We start from the raw sequence: 23,985 nt of genomic DNA, 5'->3' as shown, positions 1-23,985 counted from the left end.
GCTTCAAAGGCTCATCCCTCCTCTCTATTATTACAGGAGAAGCGAACAAACCTAAAAAAACCAAACTCTGACCGCATTGGTCATGGCTTCAGAGTGAAGTTTAACCCTCTGGCTCTCCTGCTGGACGCCTCGTTGGAGGGAGAATTTGACCTGGTCCAGAGGATCATCTATGAGGTGTGTTCTGATTCTATTTATAGACTTTGTTTTATATGTGAATGTAGTTTAAGCACTCATCTTTTTTTGTTCCGGTCCTTCCTTTTTCCAGGTGGAAAATCCCAGCACTGCCAATGACGAAGGCATCACACCCCTGCACAACGCAGTGTGCGCGGGACATCACCACATAGTCAAGTTCCTGCTGGATTTTGGAGTGAACGTCAATGCTGCTGACAGTGATGGATGGTGAGTCCTCATACGCAGGAAAACTGGATGATGACGCAAAATGCAAAGGTTTACGTGACCTGTTGTATCCATATTTCGTGTTTGTGTGTGCTACAACAGGACTCCTCTTCACTGTGCAGCTTCCTGCAACAGTGTTCATCTTTGTAAGTTGTTGGTCGAGTCAGGGGCCGCCATCTTTGCTAGCACCATTAGCGATGTGGAGACTGCTGCGGATAAATGCGAGGAAATGGAAGAGGGCTACCTCCAGTGTTCCCAGTTTCTATACGGTGAGAAACATCACACCAATTGGTGTGTACAAATTCTAGAAAGACTTCCAATCCTTTGAGTCCAATCGCTGAGGCTGTAATAAAAATAATGTAGCAAATGTAAGATTATACTTAAATATCCTGATTGTATCCTGAACTGTAAATTATACTAACTGTTTGTTTGGCTTCTCTTACATGCAGGTGTTCAGGAGAAGCTGGGCGTAATGAACAAGGGGACGGTGTACGCTCTGTGGAATTATGAAGCCCAAAATCCGGACGAGCTGTCGTTCAGTGAGGGGGACGCCATCACCATCCTGCGACGACAAGACGACAGCGAAACGGAGTGGTGGTGGGCACGACTCGAGGACAATGAGGGCTATGTTCCCCGCAACCTGCTGGGGGTAAACGTCACTCCTCCCACCCCCATTTCAATTTTTTTTTTCAATCAAATTTCAGCTTTGTTATCCAAATTTAAGTTTAAGCAAAAATGAAAATTTACCCTCGAGCTGATTGACTCTTTGACTTTTTAGTTAGATGCCACTTACATGTACCATTGCAAAACAAGAATTCATCAAAGATTTCAGTGACTAATAATAATAATAAATCATTTCTCCTGTTGTTTGCTTTGCAGCTCTATCCTAGAATCAAACCTCGTCAGCGCTCCCTGGCATAGTGTCTCACTCCACTGACCTGTGGCTAACAGCTGGACTACTGACACGACCAAGAGCAGAGAACAACAAAAGAGCCTGGTGCTCTCTCTTCTCCCTGTGGCCATAACCTCCCCCCTGAGCCTTGTGCTTCTCACAAAAATCCTTTTTTTTTTTTTTTTCTTTCTTTCTTTCCTTCTGGGCACAGAACTCGTGACACATATGCTTACAAGCTGCACACACAAACACAATGAAACACAAGCACTCCGATGTTTATTAAATGACTTCATCCCACCCACAGCCCTACCCCACCCCCACCTCTCTTCAGCCTGTCGCTCTGATATTGTCCCGACTTGGATTTGATCCCGTTTCAGTGCCAGCTCTGTAACTGACATCAATTTGAAGAATCAAACACTAATCCTTGTCTCAGTATTTCTTGCAGTGTTCACACTTGTTTAGCCATCTCCCTACTGAGGTCTGTGGTGGCAATGGTTTACACGACACTATATTGATAACTGGAAGTTCATCTTTAAGGTTGGGAGAAGTCGCTGATTTTTTTTTTCCATTTTATTTTATTTGTTAATGTAATGTAATAAGAGTTATTGGACATGAAGTATTTTTTTAAGGCTAATTTGATCCCTGTGACTAAAACACTAATGCAGAAAATATGTACTTTAATGAAGGCCTAACCACCAAAGATGAAAATGCATCAACTTTAAATCTATTACTCCCTGTGATCTTGCAGAATTGTTGAGTGAGATAATCAATTGATTTGCTGCTATCAGAAAGGATTATTAGTTCTCAGACTTTAGAGTCCTTCGAGACTATGCTGTAAATCCTGAGTATTTTTGTCAGACAGGCCAGTGAAATTCCAGTGTATTCAAGAAAAGATGAATATAGATTTGACAGTTCGCACATTGCCATGAATTGCATTTCACAAACATCGTTGCAAGATGTGATTTCTTTATTTATTTTTCTTCCGTTAGTGTCATCTGTTCAGAATGTGGATGCAGGATTGTTGCGGATGTGTGGCGAGAACATTAATAAATTATAAGTGAGCCTTTGAACAATAACCCCTGTGAGCTGGTGTGCGTCATTCTGTGTGAACCAAAGTTACATCTATATCTATATATCATTCTACTCTTTTAGCTGTTGGTTCTCAAACTGTGGAGCTACGGATGGTCAGATATTGGCAACTATGTGTGCAATATAAAGGGAACCTAACGTGACTTGGAATGATTTTGGAAGAGGAAATAATAGTTTTACTGAAGCTTCTTTTGTGTTTAGCTTTGTTAAGATAAAATTCAGAACTGGTCCTTTTTTTATTATTATTATTATTATTATTATTGATTGATTGGAAACACTGGGGTGTGAGGGTTCAGCTGTTGGTGGGAACTGTTGGGGGAACATAACCTGCACATAGCCAACGTGTCAAATAATGAGGTCAGGTTATGTCTATTGTGAGCATCCACAATTGTAACGGTATTTTTAAGAAAAAAAGCATAACATGTCCCTTTAAAGATCTGATATAACAAAAATAATGAGCCAGGCCAGAATCAACTTCTCATATTTAGTTATAAAAGATTCATAGCATAGGGTGGGTTTTTATTGACAGCTTTCATTAAAAGTTTAATCTAGCCTCCAAGGTCTATATGAAATATGAAAACAATCTGCCAAACCATCTTGCTTTGTTTACCCTTCTTGAGGAAGTGGAGTTTGAACTGATTTTAATAAACTGTATTAATAATCTATATTCAGTCTTTTCATTAGAAACCCCCCACTGAGTTAGGTTCTTTTAAACAGGATTATATGTGACAATACCCTAAATCTCAGGGTTTAAAATGCTGCTGATGGGAAATTTTATTTTAGTTCTTGTGTAATTTTACAAAGATGGAAATATCTCTCCGAACACCTTTCTGTTCTCAGATGAATGAAAATGCATTCCATGAAAGAGTTCAGGTCTTAGGAGGTTAAAATTCAAAAACCATATCCAGAGAGAATAGAAAGTAGTCTTTCTTTGTAAAATTGCTATATCACCATGGATGAATTATGCTTAACTAATTGCCTTTGGTTAATAAGAATTTAAAACAGTTTGTCTTATAAAATTCAGTTGTGAATTGCAATAAAACGGGCATCTGCAGTAGTACACTCCAGATGTGCACGTGCATAAGATGTGACAGTTGTCAATCAACTCCATGATGCCTACAGCAGTTGTTTCATTAGTGGCAAGGAAGAGGTTTGCTTAGCAGCAGCGTGGTGCTAGATCGAGTCTGCAGTGCCTTCAAAGCAAAGCCAATGAGATATCCTCATCTCAAAAAAATAACTTCATGCTGTGTATCAACTGAGACTTGCATTATGCAGTTTAACTTTGTTTCCACCGGAGGGCAATAAACCATCTCAGATGACTTGTCTTCTAGCTCCAATCTAGTACTAAAGGGTTTTTCATTTACATGAAATTAAAATTAACTTAATAAAACTATTTCCCTGTTACTACTATCACACAGTACTCAGTTTACAGCTGTTACAAGGACTGTTATGCCAGGTTCTATTAGAAAAGGCTTACAGGAAAGTGTGCATTAACTAATTAATAGCCATGTTTTAAATCCACTGCAAAGGACAACACTATCCCACAGAGAGAGCTACTTAAAAACAGATCAAACTTTCTTAAATCCATCCAGCCTGTGAGCTGGTGCCGGACTGGTTTATAAGGTCACAAAAACCAGCAACCTTCTCCTGTAGTTCCTATGGAGACCTGGCTATAGTCCAGATATCGTGCTGAGCAACACAGCTGCTTCTGTAGAGGCCCAGCTTGATCACCAGTTTGATGAAATGCGTCCTAAGCTTGCCTTTGTTCACTGTTTGTAGGTGATGAGATGGAGAAGGGAGGGTTTTCTGAGGCCAGAGTGACCGTGGCAGCTCTGGATTTTTCTAAAGTTTGGAACTGACTGCTGGGAATAGTAGGAGGGTGAGAAGTATGAGAAAAAAGGCACAAGTCATACAGGACAGATAATCTCATTGTGGTGTGAAGTACATTATAAAGAAACTGCTGATGGAGAGTTTAGACAGTTAACTGTAGCTAAACTGGGAGATGTTTTCTAAAAACAAAAAATACATATTAATATAATTGCTGCAGTAATTTCCCAACTGTAAGAAAAAACCCATTTATTTAAAATATTTAAGGCTTAGAGTTTGAGCACCTTAATTTTTCTTCTTGATTGTTCCATTGGCTATTTTTCAAAGACAGGATGAAATCTTCACAATTAATAAACTGGAACATGGTCATTGTGTCTAAATTAATTTAATTTTTTTTTCTTTTTTTTCTAACACAAAAATACAAATCAAATAGAAAATAAATAAAAGTAAAGTAAAAACAACAAAAGATCTACACCTCCAGAGCATTTAAAACCTAGCTTTGACCTCAACCTTCAAATGACAACGATATTCAGGCTACTAATTAAAAGGCAATGGTGAACAGCGCTCGTATCTTTCTACACTACAACTTCCATGAAGCAGTGGACTACAGGTTTGGAATAATAGAGCGCATGCGCGTTACCTGCTCGAGTAAATCGATGACCTCATGAGCAGCCCGGACCAACCAGTCGGTTGAATTCTCTGCCTGCCGTCTGCGCTGAATGTTTTTCTTGCGCTATACCTTTTCGAGCACATGAAGCGCTTACCAGAAAAAATGTTCACCGTAACGAGGTAAGCGGACTGTCCTCAGACAGAACTTTACCGTTAACAGCTAAACCATTAAACCGCCCGAGAACCCACACCGCCGGTTGGGCTGCGTTGTTGTTGTTGGTGGTGGTGGTTGTGACCTCCGTACCGGTGTGGCCGGTCAGTGCTACAGCCGTCGTTGACATGACTGCGGTGAATTTACTCGAGCTGTCTTTGTTGAATTTTCACTGATGCAGCTATTTACTCTGGAGCACGCGAGTATCCAAAAACCTCGCCCGGACAAGGTGAGAGTCCGGTACTATTTGCATGTGTTTTGCAAATTGCTTTTTGTTGTGTCGCCTCTACCTGTTTGTGGAGTTTATTAAAAAAGAAAAAGAAAGGGGGGGCTGTATAGGCTAGATAAACCCACTAAAGTTTGAAAAAGTAGGTCTAAAGAGGACCTTGGCAATTTCCTTAGTGGTTTTGGCCACGTTTTTATAATATCTCTTATAGTGTAACTTATTTTTTGGACAGGACAGTGGTGTTATAATCTATTAAAGAAAATAAAGGTTAATGTCTGAACTCTAACCTGTGCTCATAATTAACTACTGAACCTGTGTGACCAAAACTAAACTTACACCAACTCACATATCCACGTTTAAGAATCTAAATGGAAATTTTGGCTAATATTATTTAGATTTTTGGAAAATTGATTACAAGAAGGCCACCTTTACTATTTGGACAAATGAATCACAAATTAATTTTAATAAGCAGATCTTTATTGTGAACTTTGGCCAATGTGTACAGAGCTGGAAAGTAAGCCTGTCAGAGTCTTTAGGCACAAAGGTCCGTGCATGATAACGTTTAACTCTCTTTCATGTACATTAAGTTTTGATTTGAGTGCAGAGACATGTGAGTAAAGTACAAATATCCTTCAGAACGTTTCTTCCCTCTTACTGCCCAGCTCTAAGACTTGTCATGAAATCATAGGTCACAACACAGAGATTAGCACAAATCACCACGGTGGTAAGCTTATTCCCTGTTGGATGTTTATCAGAAAGGACTTACATTCCCGAGAATGAAAATGCTCTAAATCATTTGGGGGGGGGGCTGTGTGTGCTTGTAATGGGCCGCTGCTGTCTTGTGAGATGGCTTACTGCTGTGGTGTGATCAGCAGACGTGTTTTCACTGTAAACACTGGAGAAGCCTTACATGATGTACCATGCTGTTATTTTGTCGACAGCATTAATGTGCAGACAGGGAGTCGGCTGGATACAGATGAGCATCAACAGGCCCTGACATTCAAATTACAAGGTTTTTTTTTTTTTTAAAGGGGCACTTTGCAAGTGATTAGTCTGTGTTGTAAGCACATGCTTTCCCAAGTGGGAATGTTTATCCAGTGGCTATGATATAATTGGGTAGTATTAACAAGCACAGATATATTGGTATTTGTGTAACTATACAGATTTGCAAATAGTGTCTAACTAAAATCACTTTGAGGCTTTTTGATTCAACTGTTTCTTGTGGTGAATCATCTCACCTGGCCACCTTAGACTGTGTTTACCTAATGTGCTTGTTGGGTCCTCTTGCCTGACTGATGAGCAAACACAACAGTGATGCATGCACCTTTACAAGCCTTGCTGCTCTGTGTGAGTTCAGTTTATCAGTTGCTGTTAGCAGCTATGTCAGGTCAGCTTTTGGTGATCAAAAGCACACCGAGTGGTGCATTATGACATGTTGTGATCCATCCCGATCTCATAGCAAAAACGTGAAATAGTCACTCAAAAGTAATCTATTTGATCATGTTCGTGGACATGTATTGTCACACTTTTAATGACATTTGGTACAACTCATTTCAATAGGAAGTACGTTTCATTTCTGCAGCACTTATGCTGTCCAGAATCATCAACAGGAACACATCTCTATGGAAACCAAGGAAACAAAACTTCATAACAAAGGGCAGCCATAATCGCTGTCTAAGTCTAACTCAATAGGTTTTATATCTTAAACCTACAATAAGTAAGTTACTTTTAATCCCTGAATAATAGGGCTGTGACTCATTTTGTGATATATTTCAAGCTTTTCTGTTTTAATTTTGATTATTAAGACTGGCAGGTTATGGAAATTTAGAAATACAGAAATCTATACATGCAGATCATTACGTATGATCTGTATTTTAAGTTTAGTTTCAACTGTAATTTACTCAAACTTAGTTCATTACACAGAACCACAATCATGGGGAAGAATCATGCTAACACCTTTTCATATGAATGTTTATCTTTTTGAATTAAATCACAGAGCAAGTGAACTTTTTTTGTAACTGTTTTAATTTGAGTTTCACAAGAAAATAAAAGTAGGAAAATTGTATCCATAATGATGATTCAGTAGACTAAAAGATGTGTCTACTTTATGAAATACCTTGAGAGTTATGCCTTCTCCAGACGTGCGCAGAATTCAGTCACTGCAACTGCAGTTGTGCTATTTTTGTTGGCAGTGGTCAAATGTTGATGTTTCATGTCATCCTCCTGTTGTCACAGACGCAAACACACTGCCGTGCTGTTGGAAACAGACTTTGACAAAAGCTGTCCCTGGTGAAATCGACTGTGCCATTGTGAATGTCGGTTATAGTTGGCAGCAATCGGACTTATGTTCTCTGTCCTTAAATTTCCTCATTGGTGCTCTGAGACCAGCAGAGCAATATCAATGTGCAAGTAAATGAATAAAATCATGCTTGTCTCAGCCCAGATATGCCTCTAATTTTCACCAACTGGATGTAAAAGTACAGAATTAATAGAGATGTGAATAGCACAAGTATCTGATAATGTATGAAATGGAATGTGACAGCAAACTATCAACATTGAGTGTGCCAACCCACAAACTGCAGTGGTGTATTTTATCTGCTTTTCTGTCTGTCAACACACACACACACACACACGCGCGCACACACACACACACGGATGGAGAACTAGGCTAATGAACTGAGTGTTACGTTTCACAAGACCGTCTACATAGCAGCTGGGTGGGGGGACCTCCCTGGGAAGCTCACATTAAGTACTAAGGGTGGAAGAGTAACTGACAGTCCTGACAACAAGGATGGGGGAAGTGTAGACTAATCATTTTCTTCAATGCTGGGTGTCATTCAGGAGTGGCTCTGGCACAGCTGAGCACCTGAGGCCACCATGTGTGCGTGAAAGTGCATGTGCATCCTTTAAGGAAGGATATGAATGATATTCTGTGAAGTAGTTACTATAAATCATGGCATCTGGGAACTGGTTTAACTTTTTCCCATACACTACATTAAATGTACTGTAATGTCTAATAGCCTTAGTTAAGCTTTTAAAAGATAATTATTTACTGGAATAGTCAAAGTGACTCTCACAGTTACTGCAAGCAAGGTAGAAAGTAGCAAATCCAGTTAGCACATACCATAGATGGTTGACTTTGTTTGACTCATGCTAAATGTTTCACATCCTAATTCCCTCCCTGTACTGTTTCCACAAGGGTTGGGCAGTCTGACTGCAACTGTGAGAAAACAGAAATCCATCTGCTTTCGGTGAATTCCGCTGTCATTACTTCATGGGATTAGTGAATTGGTGGGGTTAGGTTAATTGGTGATTCTAAATTGCTTATAGGTATGAATGTGAGTGTGAATGGTTGTCTGTCTCTTTGTGTCAGCCCTGTGACAGACTGACGATCTGTCCAGGGTGTACCCTATGGTTGCTGGAATAGGCTCCACCCCACCACCCTCACTCATCATGTTGATTTTATTACCACACCTACTTCATAGGGGAAAATTTGAATTTTAAGTTGATCTCCTGTTTTTTGGTTTTTAAAATTGCATTGTTGAAAACTGGAATAATAATTGTATGTTGTATTTTCGCATTTTGCTGATCTCCACTGGTCTAATCAGTTCCATCAACTGGGCGGAGCATGAATGAAGAAGCCAAGTTTCTGGTTTAATATTTGACGGATTTTTATTGACGAAGTGACCTAAAAGTCTTTCCTTAATTGGTTCCTCTGGGTAATTATGGTTCCTGCTCTTCCTGTTGGTGCTAGTGCATCATGCTCTTAGATCAAGCTCTCTCTGTTTGACATGTCGTGGATCCTGTGGGATATATGTGGACCTGCAGCACTCTGCTCTCCCATCACAACAATAGGCCTGTATGACTGTTTGAATGTGCCATTCTTTGTGTGGTGTGCTTCACTTGGGCCAGACAATGGCTTCATTTAGCATCCCTTCTCTTTTTGAGGCCTGCTCTGTCACCATGACACCCCATGCCACACCCTGCCCCCAGTCTGGTTTAGCTTTGCACTTGTTTTCTCTCTTAGGACAGCTGGGCTTAGACAGCCATTGTTGGCCACACCCGAGACCCAACCTCACGTTTTCAGGATTGTTGCTCTGTGGCCATGTGTTCACAGCTTGCTATAGTTTTTGAACTTGAGAATAAACTAAGGCTGCCCTCAAGGTTGGTGCAGACCTGTTAAAATTATCTAACAAAGAAAATCAAACACAGAAATAAATCTATGATTGAATGGTTTCCTGCAATGCTTTATGCTAGAGGTTAGAAAACAAAGATCACCTCTGCCAACAAGGATTGTGGTGTTGCAGTATAACTGTGACGTTTAAAAATAATATCTATATAAAGTTTTTGCCTGTTACTTTCTAGTTGGCACTTTAGCAGAGTTGATCATGGTATTGCATAGCCAGTTATATTTATTCTTTTAAGTTTCTACAGATATTGCAATAATATTGTGATAGTGAATTATTTTGTTTATTAAAGTTGGCAGTAAAAAATCTGATATTGTTACAGCCCTTACTAAAAACATTCACATCTTTGTGAAACAAAATATAAACTCAGTGGGAAAGAGCTAAGCTGAAGAACAGACATTACATATAGTATATCTGCTTTTTCGGACATCAGCCAAATTGATCACAAGATGAGGCGTGTCAGAACCTGGCTGGATTACTACCTCAGCTAAACAATTTACTGAAGGAAATCCAGGATTACAGCTACTGATGTGTGATTTGTCTTTTTGTTTTAACTAGAAAGAAAGAATGTGAAACCTGCCATCATCCTTTTAGTGCAGAAACGCACGTATTTCATGACCTGGAGGCCGAATGCTTTGTTAACTTCTCTTTTTCTGGCCTCTGCTTTGCAGTTTAATTCACATCAAGCAAAACAGAAAGAAACTATAGTTCTATTAGTAATCGGTGCATTTTTGTACCATGAGCTCTTCATTACATATGGTTAACATTTATATTAGTAGATGAGTTGAGATCGTCACACAATGAGTGAGCACTGATTGTGTTTTTTCCACGACCTCATTGACACTTGACCTTTGAGATTGTCCATAGTTGAAAGGGCAGTACACCCTGTTTCTAGCTCAGCCTCTCAGCTGCAGCAGATTTTTCGTTAATGTGTTTCAGGCTGACACACTTTGGACTTCATGGTAAGTAATGGATCCCTCATGGAAAGTCATTCAGTTTTACTAGCAATGAAAAATGCATCACAGCTACATAATGTAAGGTGGATCAATAACAGCAGTCACTGCAGGTGTCTCAAACTGTCATGTTTTACTTGCTGTTATTACATTTAGAATAAGAATATAAATTCTGAAGATTATTAGCCTCCATCTGCTGAACGCAGTGTAAATATTGGGCATGGTGAGTTCGTCCAAAGCCCTTTATAGTCACTGATTTTTGCAGCACAAATTATCTCCAAAGAGCAGCTTCCCTCAGAGAAACCAGCCTTGATCTAGAGTTTTGTGCTTCTATAACTAGAACTGGGTGACCTATGAAATTATATTTTGGGCTGATCTGAACGTGTTGCAGTTGTGCCCTGGAGAACACAGTACAAGCTGTGCTACTTCTGGCTTCCTTTTTGAGATTTAAAGAGATAAAGACTTTACGATTATGATACCTGCAATGTTGATGTTTACACGCTGATGGATGCAACCTTCTTATTGCAGTCTGACCAGAGGAATGTGGAAACATTTGTTTTAAAAGTGAGGTTGAAGTTCTGTACTGCAAATTTCATCCACAAGAAGGAGATCACACCAACTTTAATAGAATATAACAAACTGTTCTATGACTAAAATTAACATTTGTGATGTAGTTTTTCTGGGTAAAGGGTCTGTAATTTGAAATAATTGTCTCGGGGTGTATGGTATGTCACATGATGGAGACTAAATTAGCTTTTTTTGGTTCATGCTGAAGTCTCAGAATCACTTAAACTTTTCATCTTGTGTATTTTTCTAATTATATAATAGTACTGCTTTGCTTTTGGAGTTCAGTTGTAGTTAAGTTAGAAAATGACTGTTCTCTTGCCAGGCTGAAAGAAATAAGTCAAACCTCAGATTATCATGACAATGAGCTTCAAAATTAATCAAATGTGTGTCTCAGCCCCAAGATGTGGAAAGAGTGTATCCACGGTCGAGTTCAAACAAAGGCAGCATGCAGTCCTGTTCTCTGTATATGTGTGTGTCTGTGGGGGAGTCCTTTATAAGCACCATGTTGGTTGGGAGGGTAGGGTGGATTTTATAGGCCAGGAGGGATTCACGTTTCAGCCCATGCTCGCCTCTCTCTTTTGTCTAGGTCACGTTAATAATGCTAACTCCCAAAAGCAGAGATGTGTTAAAATTAGAATTCTGTATGAGTGTGCAGTTTTGTCAGAGAGTAAGCAACCGGTTGGATGCCAGCATTTTGTCTGACAGCAAATTCAATCAGTTCAGGTTGCAGCTTGAAGTTCTGCTAATAGCCGTTCAGTCCCTGAAAGCTGACGTGCATTTAGCATATCAAAGTGAATCATATCACACACTATGATGCAGCTTTGTTTCTTGCACAAACAGGTCTTGTTCTCTAGCGTTTCACCATCAAGTATTAATAGTCACAGCATTTCTTTAATGTTCTAACTTATAAATCATTGTAAATGATGAATGTCTACAGCTGGAAAAGGTGATTGATGTAGGTCCTGGAATTTCTCAGGGTGTGGACTCTATCTAAAAGTAGCAAAATATTAGGCTTGTTTTTATATTTGTCTTAGACAAACCCCAGCAACAATGCTGTTACCTCATGAAACTGAATTTCAAGCCTTTGGGATACATATTCAGTTTCCCATTTTACAAACAACGTGGATTTGCACATTATGCTGTTTTTCCTGTTTTCATTTCTTCAATGGATGAGGTCAGATGCCAACTTGTTTAAATCTTCCCCAGACACAAACCAAAGCATGTGTGACAGGCTTTGAAACAGCAGACAGATATCAGATTCAGCCCCAGATTGTGCCAGAGCATGGCATGCTTTATCCTGCTCTTAAAATACTGCCCTACCCCTCCAGAAAGCAACACTCAAGTTTGAACAAGTTATCAAGCAAGAGAACAACGGGAGAAGAATGTTTGGGCTATGCCATTTATCTTTCTGTTATGCTGGATGATGTAACTTTATCAGTTTAGACGTTTAAACTCAGGAAAGGATTAAGACTCTGCCGTTGTTAGCTTCTTTTGGCCTGATCATGGATGGACTTCACATGATCTGCAAACTATCACTGCCTCGATTCAGGATAATCCTCATAATAATTTATGTGATGGAAAAAAATGTCTCCTTTGTTGCATTAATGCCTCTTAAGCTGAGATGTTGTTGGTATATTTGACATAATGTAATTTCCAGTTAATTGAGTTGGCATGTCAAGAGCCAGTAATGTTAGTCATGCACATTCTTATTGAATTAGAAGTATTTGCAATTGTTTTATTTTTAAAAGTTCCTTTGTTTCTTTGTTGTGATGCATATTAAAACTTTTGACAAATTACATTCATATGATCTTAAATTAGTCAGAGCATGGTCATAGATTCATAAAATATTTCCAGAAACAGTATTCAAAGATTCTTTGTTGTTAATAGATAGTCACTTAACAAAATTCTGTGCAGTAGTTCAATATACACAATAGGGAAATGGTATATACAATAGAGAAACGTTTAAACGGAAGTAGTGTATTATGAGTTGTGAAGTTTAGTCTTTTAAAGCATGAGGTGTGTATGTTTTTGTATAGAGTTCACAGGTATGTGAACCACCTCAGTCTGGGGGTTCTTGTTTTTATGGTCAGAACTAACAAAATACACACAAACCACTAAAGAGCTTATAGCACCGAGTCGCTACACACAAAAGTACATGCAGACTAATATGAAACGTCTTTCTATATAAAAGATAATCAGAGGATCTTCTTTGTTACTTCTGGGAAAAGAAGGCATCCTGATTTTCCTTGAAAAAGATTTCAGGCTGCTGCTCGAACAAGCAGGATTCCCAAAATATAACACATCTGTGTGATAACAGCAGTGTACAGAAGTGATGAAAACAGCCATGTAGTCAGATGAAACCGGTTAACGGTTAAAAATGTTCTTGAGCAGTGATAGTTTTACAGCTGCTTGTTTCAGTGTTGTAGCCACAAATCTGGCTAGTAATTCAAGGCTTTTAAGTCTCCTTTTTCTTTTTTTTTCTTTTTTTTTTTTTTCTCTAAGCAAAATTGCAGTAGTGTTAGCATAGCATATATATCTACTCAACAATCATTCAGTTGTACTGCTTCCCTGAGCACAGTGTTGTTTTCCAGGAGTTTGCGTTGTGCAGCTGATAGCTGTGACGCCACAGGGCAAAGGCTGTCAGGTCAGTCCTGTTAAACAGCAGGTGGCCTTGTTAACGTCCACAAACATCTTTTTTTTTTTTTCTGCTGTTTATATTTTGGCTTCATTTTTTTTTTTCTTTACAAGGCCCAGCTCTGAGGAGAAGCTTCTCCAAAATATTTCCTAGTTTTAGTTTATTATTGTAGCATCTAGTTCTCTGGTTGTTTTCCCCCTACTGTTATCATGGCACACTTTAAGGTAAGCAGCTTTGTAACTTAGCCATCCTGTCGTGCAAGATGGCCATCTACTGTATGGTGGCTTAGTTTTACTTCAGACTTTGCCTCTGTGCCAGTGAATTAGTCATGCGTCCTGCTGGCATTAAGCCAGTCTCACATCCGTGTTAATGGCCATAGAGGAGACTCAGACTTTGAACCTTTTCTCATGGATTTTCGCCTGGTCATGTGTGACACACACTAATGGACCCATGTGCTTTGAAGCTGTCTTCACCCACGGAGCAGACTGGATACTGATTAGATTATGCTGGATTATCATTACTTTGTTTGATTTGATTTGTTTACTTATATTTTACCTCTACAGTAATATTCAGTGCACTGGGCTGCCTCCGCTGCCTTATCTCTCTGCACGAAAACTTAACCACTGATTTCTCAGCGCAGTGCCAACATCTGGAGGGATCAGCAAGTTAAGCCATGGCCTTTTAACCCTCAAATTCAGTCAATCCATTACAAGCACGATCACTGCAGCTGCACCATTTCACGTCATAATATTTTTGCAGCAGTGTCTTCCACTTCTTCCTGGAAGACTTTTTTTTTTTTTTTCGTTGCTTTGCTGTAGCCATAAATTCTCCAGGTTTGCCTAAATAAAGATGTTATTTTACAGTTTGAGGGCAGTAGAGGTAAAAAGGTTCAGAAAGTACCCTACGTGTAGTTTAGTTTTGATACAAATCCACACTAAATATAAGATTAGGGACTGTTTCATGGCTGAAAGATAGCTTTGTTTTTTATTAGATAAATGAGCAAGGAAACAACTTGAAGATAACAAGTACTTTGTCAAAAGTCCATTGAAGCTTTAATATGAGTGAGAACATCTTGAACTCCTGGTCCTCTTACTGGCTTTTTCCAGAACTTACATTTCAATTCACTTATCTCAACAAACTCCACAGAGAGAAACTTTGGGATTGAGTTGAATGGGCCGTGAAAGGCTACAGGAAATAAAAGCTCTGTCTTAACAAGTACGTCATGATGTATAAATGGAAAAACACCAATCTCTATGCTTTTTCCAGTTTGCTACATGTATCCTCTTTTAGATGCACTTTCACATTTTTTCTTTTTTTTTTGTCTTATTTCAGAAATACAACTCCATTCTTCATGTCGAAAGTGTTGTATCCAGCTGCTTGGCTGCGTTCTGCAGATTAGTAGATGTAGAAGGTTATGCGGGCCTTCTGAGATGGACCTGGTTGAGGGAGTAATTACAAGCTTTCCAAAGGGTGGAAGGGACCAGTAAGACCCTTTTTAATCCTGGCATTTAATTTTGTGAATGTTAGGAGGGTCTCCTGCAAGGGAAGGGCTGCATGGTTGGAATTTATAGATATAGCTCCACCCTGAATGAAACACATGCACACGGTGAAGCGCTGTAGCCTTCCACCACATGATACGAGCCATAATATTACGTTCCCCCTTCACACATTCCTTTGCAGTAGTTGGAGAAAGTGTTTTTTTTATTTAGCGGCTGTCAGTCATGATTCAGCTCAGACATCCTTATTATTACTGTGCAGCTGAACCTTGGGTTTATTTTTTTGCACGTAAGGGTGTGTGTGTGTGTGTGTGTGTGTGTGTGTGTGTGTGTGTGTGTGTGTGTGTGTAAATTTTTAATTTTTTTAAAATCTTAATTTGTGTGTGTTTTTGACTGGCTCCAATGATTCACACTGTTATCTGAACAATAAGCTATTAAGTTATTTTTTACATTACCATCACAGCTGTACTTTTCTGCAGCCAATCAGGTTTCTTGTTTCACAGCTGATGTGTTGCACATTGATATTCAAGCTTCAGCAGCTTGAATATCTATATATATATTAGAGATGGACCGATCCGATATTACGTATCGGTATCGGTCCGATACTGACCTAAATTACTGGATCGGATATCGGAGAAAAATAAAAAAATGTAATCCGATCCATTAAATATCACGAAAGCACCTCACAAAACTTGCAACACGCCGTAACTCACCTCAGAACGTTAGCACGTCAGAGCAGTATGCATCACGTGATAGAGCGGCTGTGGCATGCGGGACCTGTCTGTGGTCTGGATAGCATTTGGAGCTTCGCTAGCAACCCAGCATTTCATCTCCGACAAAGTTATCCCGAGAGAAGTAAAGCAAGTGTGTAAGTCCATCTCTGAATGTTTGTAAAGCATTCCTGCGTTAAGCTTAACAAGCGACTGCCTTTCCTGCTGCTACTTCAATCATGAAACTGCTTAACGATCAGCTGATCGGCTTTTCTGTTGCGAGTCCGTGTCTCTAGTTTGCTTTTGGCCCACTTTGCACCAGAAAGAGGAAACCAGCGGCTGAACAACAGCAGCACATTTAAGCTTGATCAGCTGTTGTTAGAATGTATTTAATATTACTTTCTACTCGAGGATCTTTTTCTACGTAGCTGACGCTGGTAACTGTGCAGGGGCGGATCTAGCAAAGTTTAGCCAGGGGGGCCGATAGGGCATTAACAGGGAAAAGGGGGCACAAAGACATACTTTTCTTTCTTATTCTCATTTAAAATGTCGAGCTTTTAATAAATAATTATCTGACACCCAAAGTTTTAATTTGATGTAAAATGAATAGAAGTCAATTACTGTATATAGTAACTATTAAGTCTAATATATATACCCTAGTAAGCTATAGTACTTTTTCCTTTGGGAAGGTACCATCTGTGCAGTCTGCAATTTTGTTGAAGAAAGATGTTGAATCTATTTAATATTTCTTGAAAAATAATTGATTTCTGTGCATTTTTTTTTCACACTGCATCAAATTAAGGTTGATTACGTCGATTAAGCATCATGAGGTGGAGCGTGAGGGGTGGTTCCCTATTTTTTATTTATTTATTTTTGTTGTTGCTGGGAGTTGGAACCCTATTAGTTAGGTTGCTTAATATTTATGCTAAGTACTCTTTAAAATACCAGAATAGGGAGGATGGTGTAGGTTTAAGTTTATTAGATTGATCAGTATTGCTGAACTATGAAATTTTTTTTTTTTTGCATACAGGTATAACAGAATAGCTTTAGTGTAGTTGTTGTTTTAAACTTGAGTATGAACTTATACAAAATGCAGCAAGATATTTAAAAAACAGTTTGGTTGATTAAAAAACACTATATCGGATTCATATCGGTATCGGCAGATATCCAAATTTATGATATCGGTATCGGACATAAAAAAGTGGTATCGTGCCATCTCTTTTATATATTTATATATATATATATATATATATATATATATATTAATATTAGTAGCCATAATATGTACTTTTGTTTGTTGGAAGTCATAAAACAGGGTAAAGTTTAACTCTGTGCTTAAATGATTAATGATTAACAGAAAGGTTCAGTGGAGTTGCTGCCAGAGGATGGCTGTTCCTGATAATTCTTAACCTGCAGGTGTAATGATGCAAAACCCTCAAGCTAGTGCTGTCATAGATTGTCATTCAAGCATGCACATGCTGCAAGATGAGCAGTCTACCAAAGAGAAAAACTACTTGTTAGTGACACACCGTTTTATCCATGATAGTTTAAGCTCATTTTTCCAGACTCTCCTCATCCACATTATTCTATTGTTGTCTCATTATCCTAAATGTTCAGATTGCAGGTAGAAGTAAGGATGGTAGGACATAAAAATCTTTATTTTATAAACTTTTCTGGATTTCCTTTTTAAAGAGGAGTTCATAAAAATGCTACACATGAAAGAAAGCTACACAGTCTTTCTTCATAGATTCTAGTTTAACAGAAATGCAGGAAAGTAATACCGAATGTTACTAAAAACATTGCCATCCTCAGTACACCAAACATTGGCCGTTACACGTGGTGCACACGAGGTCAACAAAACATTGGTCCTGGCTTTTTATCGACACAGCAGATCCATCCCATCAGAACAGGAGCCGTCCATGGGAACCGGACCTGTCTGTTGTTCCAGCTGCACGACATTCTTTTCAGAGGCAGCTACCCAGCACTGTACAGCTTCCACTGTTATCCATTCATGACTGCACCGGCGCGGCCTGCCACTGATGTCTGTTACCCCAGCCCTGTAGAGATAAACTGTTTCACACAAGCCCAGCTATGTGGATCAACAATGCAAACTCAGACGTGGAACTATAAAGTCCGCAGTGAGAAAGTTGAAGGGCTTCAAAAGATAACGTTTTCTATCATCTAGCCGTAACATGTGACTGGATCAGAGATCTAAAAGCTGCAGACGGCTTTACATGCTGGCATGTCCAGATGAGAGGGAAAGGCAGCTGCTGGAAAGCTGAACTTTTGAAAACCCTGAAATCAGGGAAAGTGACATTACTAAACTCTGACGAAGACGGGCAACATTTTTAAAGCTTGCTTGCAGCTGTCAAGGTTTAAATGTTGCTTTTAGGTTTGATGTGCGACTTCCTTTTGGCAGGGGTGTGTTTAGAATCAGTTTTCTTGGCAAGCAGAGTAAATTCATAGTCTCGGTTATAGTTTCACTTACAGAGCATATAATACTCCTGTGTTTCTGCCATATTTCTACTTATGGAGATTCAAAATGGTGTTGAATAACATAATATACAACAAAAGCACTGAGAGATTTCACTCTCATGAAACGGCTTGGTAATGCTTCACTCACCTGTTTTGTTTTGTAACGAACAAAAGTTAATAAGTAGGGGAGAGCGTGCTGGTGTGGTGGTTGCCTTGATTCCACTGTTTGGTGGGTTCTTTCTGTGTAGAGTTTGCATGTTCTCTGTGTGCTTGTGTGGGTTCTCCCAAAGTACTCTAGCTTCCTTCCACATTGGATAAGAAGAAAATAAATGGATGAATGGATAGATGTTACTGACTGATGACACTTAATTTGTCTACACCTGCATGGAACCGGGTGTCTAAATCAGGTAGATAATTTTCTCTTATGAGAACATGTCTGATTTTGTTACCTTCACCATTGAAGAAAACAGATGGACAAAATAGTCATTAGTACAGATGACATGTTTTCAAACATTACGTCAGAGGTGAATCAACACGCCACAGTAAATTTTCATATTGCGACATCATATGCTTATTGCTGTTGGTTTGGAACATTTGATTCTATTTAAACAAAGCTTAGAGTGAGTGTCCCTTATGCGGGGAGGAAAAAAAAGCAGTGTTATTTTATCTGAGATCATTTTATGTCTTTGATCCAAAGACTGTGTATAAAAATAGACGTGGTCACTGTGACTCGGTTTGTGGACTACCATTCTGAAGCCTCGAGTTGCGCAATTTGGCTGAAGCCATCTTGTTTTTGTTAAAACCAGATGTCACAAGCACAGGTTGGATCGTAGTGAGTAATCGAGAACACTACACACCCATACGGTAGTGGTGTCAATCAGTAGGGAGCCACACCCTAGCACATACGTAGGTTTATTGTCTGTTGTTCTAAATGGAATTTCATTTACATAAAGTTTGAAACTAGTGATTTGGAGCATAAATTTCATAAGTGAATAAGTGTTTCTTTGCGTCATAAGTGAGCAGTACGGTCATTTTATCATATAAATGTGTGCAATCAGACTTCTTTTTGCAAGCAGAGATCATCAGTATCAGAGGAGAATCATAATTAAAATGTCAAAACAATCAAGATGATGCTGTTCTACATGTTTCACAAAAGTCTTTTTTTTTAATACTTAAGAAATTTGTCAGTCACTTTGTAATAGAGTTTTCTATTAAGACTTCAAATTTTTCTGACTTCACTGATGGCTGACTATTACTTTTTTACATTAGTGAAGGTAAAATTCCTGTCACACTGTGTTCTGACTGTATGTGCAATTGATTGTAATTTCATGAAAGTCATTCTCAGAAAATTCCATATGCAATTTTATTACTTTGGTGTCTGAAAAAAAAAAGTCACAGTGTTGCAATTCAGGAATGTTTATGGATGCTGGATTTTGTTAAGCAGTAATTAGCTGAGATGCACTCATGATACATGTGCAGTAAATCATGTGGGAGTGTCTGACATTGTTTAGATTAAAATTCTTTGGGATGTTATCACCGTTTCGAGACTGCAGTGTTGCATATTCTGAAGGTGTTTTATTAAACACAGGACTTCAGAATAATGATGAGAAGCAGTTCAGCTCTTCTGCTTTCTTTCGTTTGGACATTGGTTTGGACATTGCTTCATTCCTCCAGCATCCCTGGCACACGTGAATAGCATCCTTCTTCTCTCCCTGTCACACATTTCCACCACACAGCCTTCTTTTCTTCCTACAGCTCTTCAAACAAGCCCTCTTCAAGCAAACCCTTCAAGAAGTTGTTCACAGGGTAGGGGTGGGGGGGTGGGGAAGCAAGCTGGGCGGTGGCCACGGCCCTCCTGTATCCTATTAGGACTAGGAGTGTTGAAAAGGGGTGTGGCCTGGAGCCAGTAACATCTGTGCCTCTCCCCTCTGCCCCCACGGCATTCTGCAGAGAAAGGCAGAGAGAAGGAGGCTAGGGAGGGAGAGAATACGAAAGAAGTACTCGCCAGCCAGCTGGCTGTGTGCATGATCTCAAGCAGCAGTTCGTTCTATGTACGGCGAGTTTATCCCTTGTTTGCCCTGCAGCCATCACAGAAACACATCCTCAACCTAACTGGGATTTTCCTTTGACAGCCTCTGAGAAGGTGCTTATTAGCCACTTAAACCTCATCCAGATGACTTTGAACCTGCGTGGACTACATACCTTGTGCAGGAAATGCTCCACTGCATGCTGTGTACAGGCATAGTTTTTTCTGTCGACAGTGCAGAAAGCTGGATACTGCAGTGAGTTGAGGATATAAAGGGAATGCTAAGAGCACAACAGAGGGAAGCTCTCTCCTGGACAGGGTAAGACAAGCAAAATGCATCTTCCAATTCTACCCTATAATTAAATGAATGCAAGGAATAGGAGCGAGGAGCCGAAGCCGGCTATCTGCTGGCTGAAATGTTTGAGTGTGGACTGCATGTGACCGGGAGATAGTTGGAGGCTATCAGCGTGTGAGTGAGGGGAGTCGGGGCTGCTGGTGTGCTTTATCATTCCCCAGAACACAAGCTGGATTGGATTCCTCTCACCAATACGTAGGTGAATGTGTCACGTCTGTCTAATTAAGAGGTGTTGGTGCAGAAAAACAGTGTTGCCGTAGTAACCGAGGGGGAAGGGGAGGATGACAGGTCGCTCCTGCTGGGGCCCACGGCTGATTTCATGGTGGGAGAGTTGTCCTGTGTATGCGGGGAATGCCCCATAATGACAAGGCTGCTCTGGAGATAGGGTGAGGTGCTGGTAGAAATATGTGCTTACACACACAAACACACACACACAGACACAGTGGCTACAGGGTGCTACCTCCCACCAGCTTCTCTCCCTGGTTTGCTGCCCATTATCAGTATCAAGTGAGTGAGAGAGGGAGAGGATGGCATATTTTTTCCATGATGGGAGTGGAGTGCAGATAATCAGGTCAATGAAAGCAATGTCACCTTGAGCGTAGAGGGGTCCGCTGATTCTCCTCGCTCGTTTCCTGCCACTGCCCATCCTTCTCAGGTTCCAGTCTCACTTCCGCAGCGCCTCTCTCTCTCTCTCTCGATCGAGAGAGAGAGAGAGAGAGGCTGCACACTACACATAACATAAATACTATATGGACTCATGGATTACAATAGAGTAGTTGTAATTTTGTGTGGATTTTACAGTGCGTCTGGGTGATGGCAAGCTAGATTTTTACCCTGTAATCCGTAATGGTTTTGTTATTTGTTTATGTCTGCTGAATTAGAGCGACAATCCTATTTTCTCCCTTATAAGCATCCAGAACAGATTAAAAAGGAGGGTAATGTGCACTGGAAAGGGCTTACATTAAATCACCCTCCCACCCAGCTTGCACCGGTCACCCACCGCTCTGGTTGCCATGGCAACTGAGGAAGAGGTAGGGATTTTTAAACTGCTGCAGCTCAGGGTATCCTGGAAAATATTACAGCGCAGTCCCCACCCTGTTATTGATGATCTGTGAGTTTGTACATTTCATTACTCAGGAATAAATATGTGATTGGTGTTGGATTGTGCCTAGCTGTGGCACACATGAATCTTTTGCAGTACACAGAAAGATCACGATGACAGCTAGCGGTCCTTATAAGGCACCGCTAGCTGTCTTTCAGACTGGGGGATTTATATTTGTACTCACCAGTTGTTTATTACTTGCTGTTCTCTCTTCGATCTCACTGCTTATTTACAGTGATGCAGTTGTTTGTGATACTGATGCACGCGTGGGAACTGTTTCAGAGATGGCACTGATTGTCTGCCCTTGCTGCTCATAATTGAGGGCATATTGATCCTCCAGTTTAATGATTCTCAAGCTCTCGACCTCTGCATGTCTACATACAAAAGAGCTAAAGTACTCCTTCATCCATTGGCCAATCAGTTCTTTTCACAATAAAATCATTTCTGGGAATGCTGTAATTTCCAACTTCTGAGCTGTCACCAACATTTAAAATAACAATTTACGACTGAAAGCTGTTAACTCACACTTTTCTTTTATTTATTTATTTATATATATATATATATATATATATATATATATATATATATATGTGTGTGTATATATATATATATATATATATATATATATATATATATATATATATATATATATATATATATATATATATATATATATATATACATACGTGTATATATATATATATATATATATATACATACGTGTATATATATGTGTGTGTGTTTATAATGATGTCAGTGATAAGACATGGTGTAATCCCACCTTAGTGCATTGCTTTGATTTATTACATGCAATACTGTGGATACAAATCACACTGGTGCATTAATAGGGGCATGAAGTGGGTGTAATGAGCGGCTTGTTTTATATGCTATTTTTAAACTGCACTGTTCTTTTTCCTTTTATCTTGAATGTAGTCGATAAATAGAATTCGAGATGACAGCAATGAAACTCTGGCATACTGTCGCATGTTCAAGTATTTTCCATCTTTGCCCCGAGTCTAACCTCCATGAAAGCCTGGCCTGTTCAAAAATGCTAAGATCTTAAGAGTGGGGGGTTGAAGACTCTGTCTTCAGAACAAGTTTGGCAACCTTGCTGGTGGAAAGTGCAGTAGCCTTTTAACCTGCTTTTTAATCTCTGTCCTCCCAGCATTATCTGCACACTCCCAGTTTCTCAAAGTATATTTTTTGCTTTGTGCTCATACATGTAAGAATCACAGGAATTTTTTTAAGAGCTGTGGAAGAGCTTGGAATATATGTATATTTGTAACAGTAATAAACTGATACTAAAGCCTATTTGGTTAATATTATTATAGTTTTTGCAACTATTAAAGTGTCAAAATATGGTTTGGTGAGCATCCAGTCAGTTTCCCTGTTGGAGTTTCTATAAAGGAATACAAGCTTGTATAGAACTAGAGGGTACCACATGTTAGATTCACCAGTGATTTGAATCTTTCCAAGACCATAGAATAATTTGGTGATAAACAGCTGCTTATCATCACTGGGTGTGCACAACGCTTTGTTCATAAAATAATGCAGGTCAGGTTATCAGTCTTCTAATCAAATATTCACTTACAGAGTTTATTGTTCACACTTTATGTTAGTCAGCCTCAACGTGAGTGTATATATCTTTCTCTTTCTGTTTTTGAAAGCAGTTGTGGCTTCAGATGCATCATAGACTATGACTAGAGTACTGTCTCCAGAAGTGTGTGAAGATCATGAGCCTGTGTACTGAAAACAAACAAACAAAACAATTAGATTACCTTTATGTAACATAGGTAATCGAATTTGCTGGAGTTTTTTTTTTTTGTTTGTTTTTGTTTTACCCCAAGCAGTTACAGCAGGGTCTCGGAGTACAGAATAGCATTTACTTGTATGGTTTACCATTAGTTGTTATATCCAGGGTTATAGTATTAATATGGATCTAATTTGCCTTAAAGAGTCCACTGACAGATTTTATTATTTTTTTAAACTGTTTTATTTATGCACATAAGCACGTCATCATAAAACAGGAAAAAACTATGGCAACAATAGAGTCGGATTACAATCTTTATGGTCACAGCCCTGACTAACTTTGAAACATTAACTTTCACTACTTCAAAGTGCTACAAGAGCTTTTATAACCCACAGCCCTGTAAAATGACTGTAAAGTGTATCACCCGATGGAAGAATCGCTTCCTTTGTCTCTGTGTTATCCCTTTCTCTTCGCTTTGC

General features: G+C 39.3%; 2 protein-coding genes across 12 annotated transcripts in view; both read left to right on the top strand.

Annotated features, from left to right (window-relative positions):
* ppp1r13bb (protein phosphatase 1, regulatory subunit 13Bb) overlaps window positions 1-2,364 on the top strand; it is a 28,304-nt gene extending 25,940 nt beyond the window's left edge. For all 7 annotated transcript variants that reach the window (XM_086263995.1, XM_086263994.1, XM_086263991.1 and 4 more), the window contains 5 exons: window positions 37-174; window positions 266-399; window positions 499-665; window positions 846-1,045; window positions 1,276-2,364. In XM_086263995.1, the coding sequence (XP_086120121.1) occupies window positions 37-174; window positions 266-399; window positions 499-665; window positions 846-1,045; window positions 1,276-1,317 (681 nt within the window). In that variant the 3' untranslated portion in view covers window positions 1,318-2,364. The remainder of the gene's footprint in view (window positions 1-36; window positions 175-265; window positions 400-498; window positions 666-845; window positions 1,046-1,275) is intronic.
* Window positions 2,365-4,835: 2,471 nt separating this feature from the next.
* The window catches only part of daam1b (dishevelled associated activator of morphogenesis 1b), a 47,295-nt gene continuing 28,145 nt past the window's right edge, over window positions 4,836-23,985 (top strand). For 2 of the 5 annotated variants that reach the window (XM_086264000.1, XM_086263996.1), the window contains exon 1: window positions 4,836-4,993. The gene's annotated coding sequence lies outside the window, so the exon portion shown is untranslated. Of the gene's footprint in view, window positions 4,994-5,018; window positions 5,254-15,054; window positions 15,076-20,211; window positions 20,619-23,985 lie in introns of those variants that run through there. The other 3 variants (XM_086263998.1, XM_086263999.1, XM_086263997.1) reach the window with 3 other exon arrangements.

Source organism: Aulonocara sp. 'chitande type north' Nkhata Bay, linkage group LG15 (genome assembly GCF_057382095.1).
Source record: "Aulonocara sp. 'chitande type north' Nkhata Bay isolate Kocher_YH1m ecotype deep benthic linkage group LG15, A_spYH_male_GT1.1, whole genome shotgun sequence".
NCBI classification, from domain to species: domain Eukaryota; kingdom Metazoa; phylum Chordata; class Actinopteri; order Cichliformes; family Cichlidae; genus Aulonocara; species Aulonocara sp. 'chitande type north' Nkhata Bay.
The sequence above is the reverse complement of the archived record's forward strand: the minus strand, read 5'-3'. Positions and strand labels throughout refer to the sequence as shown.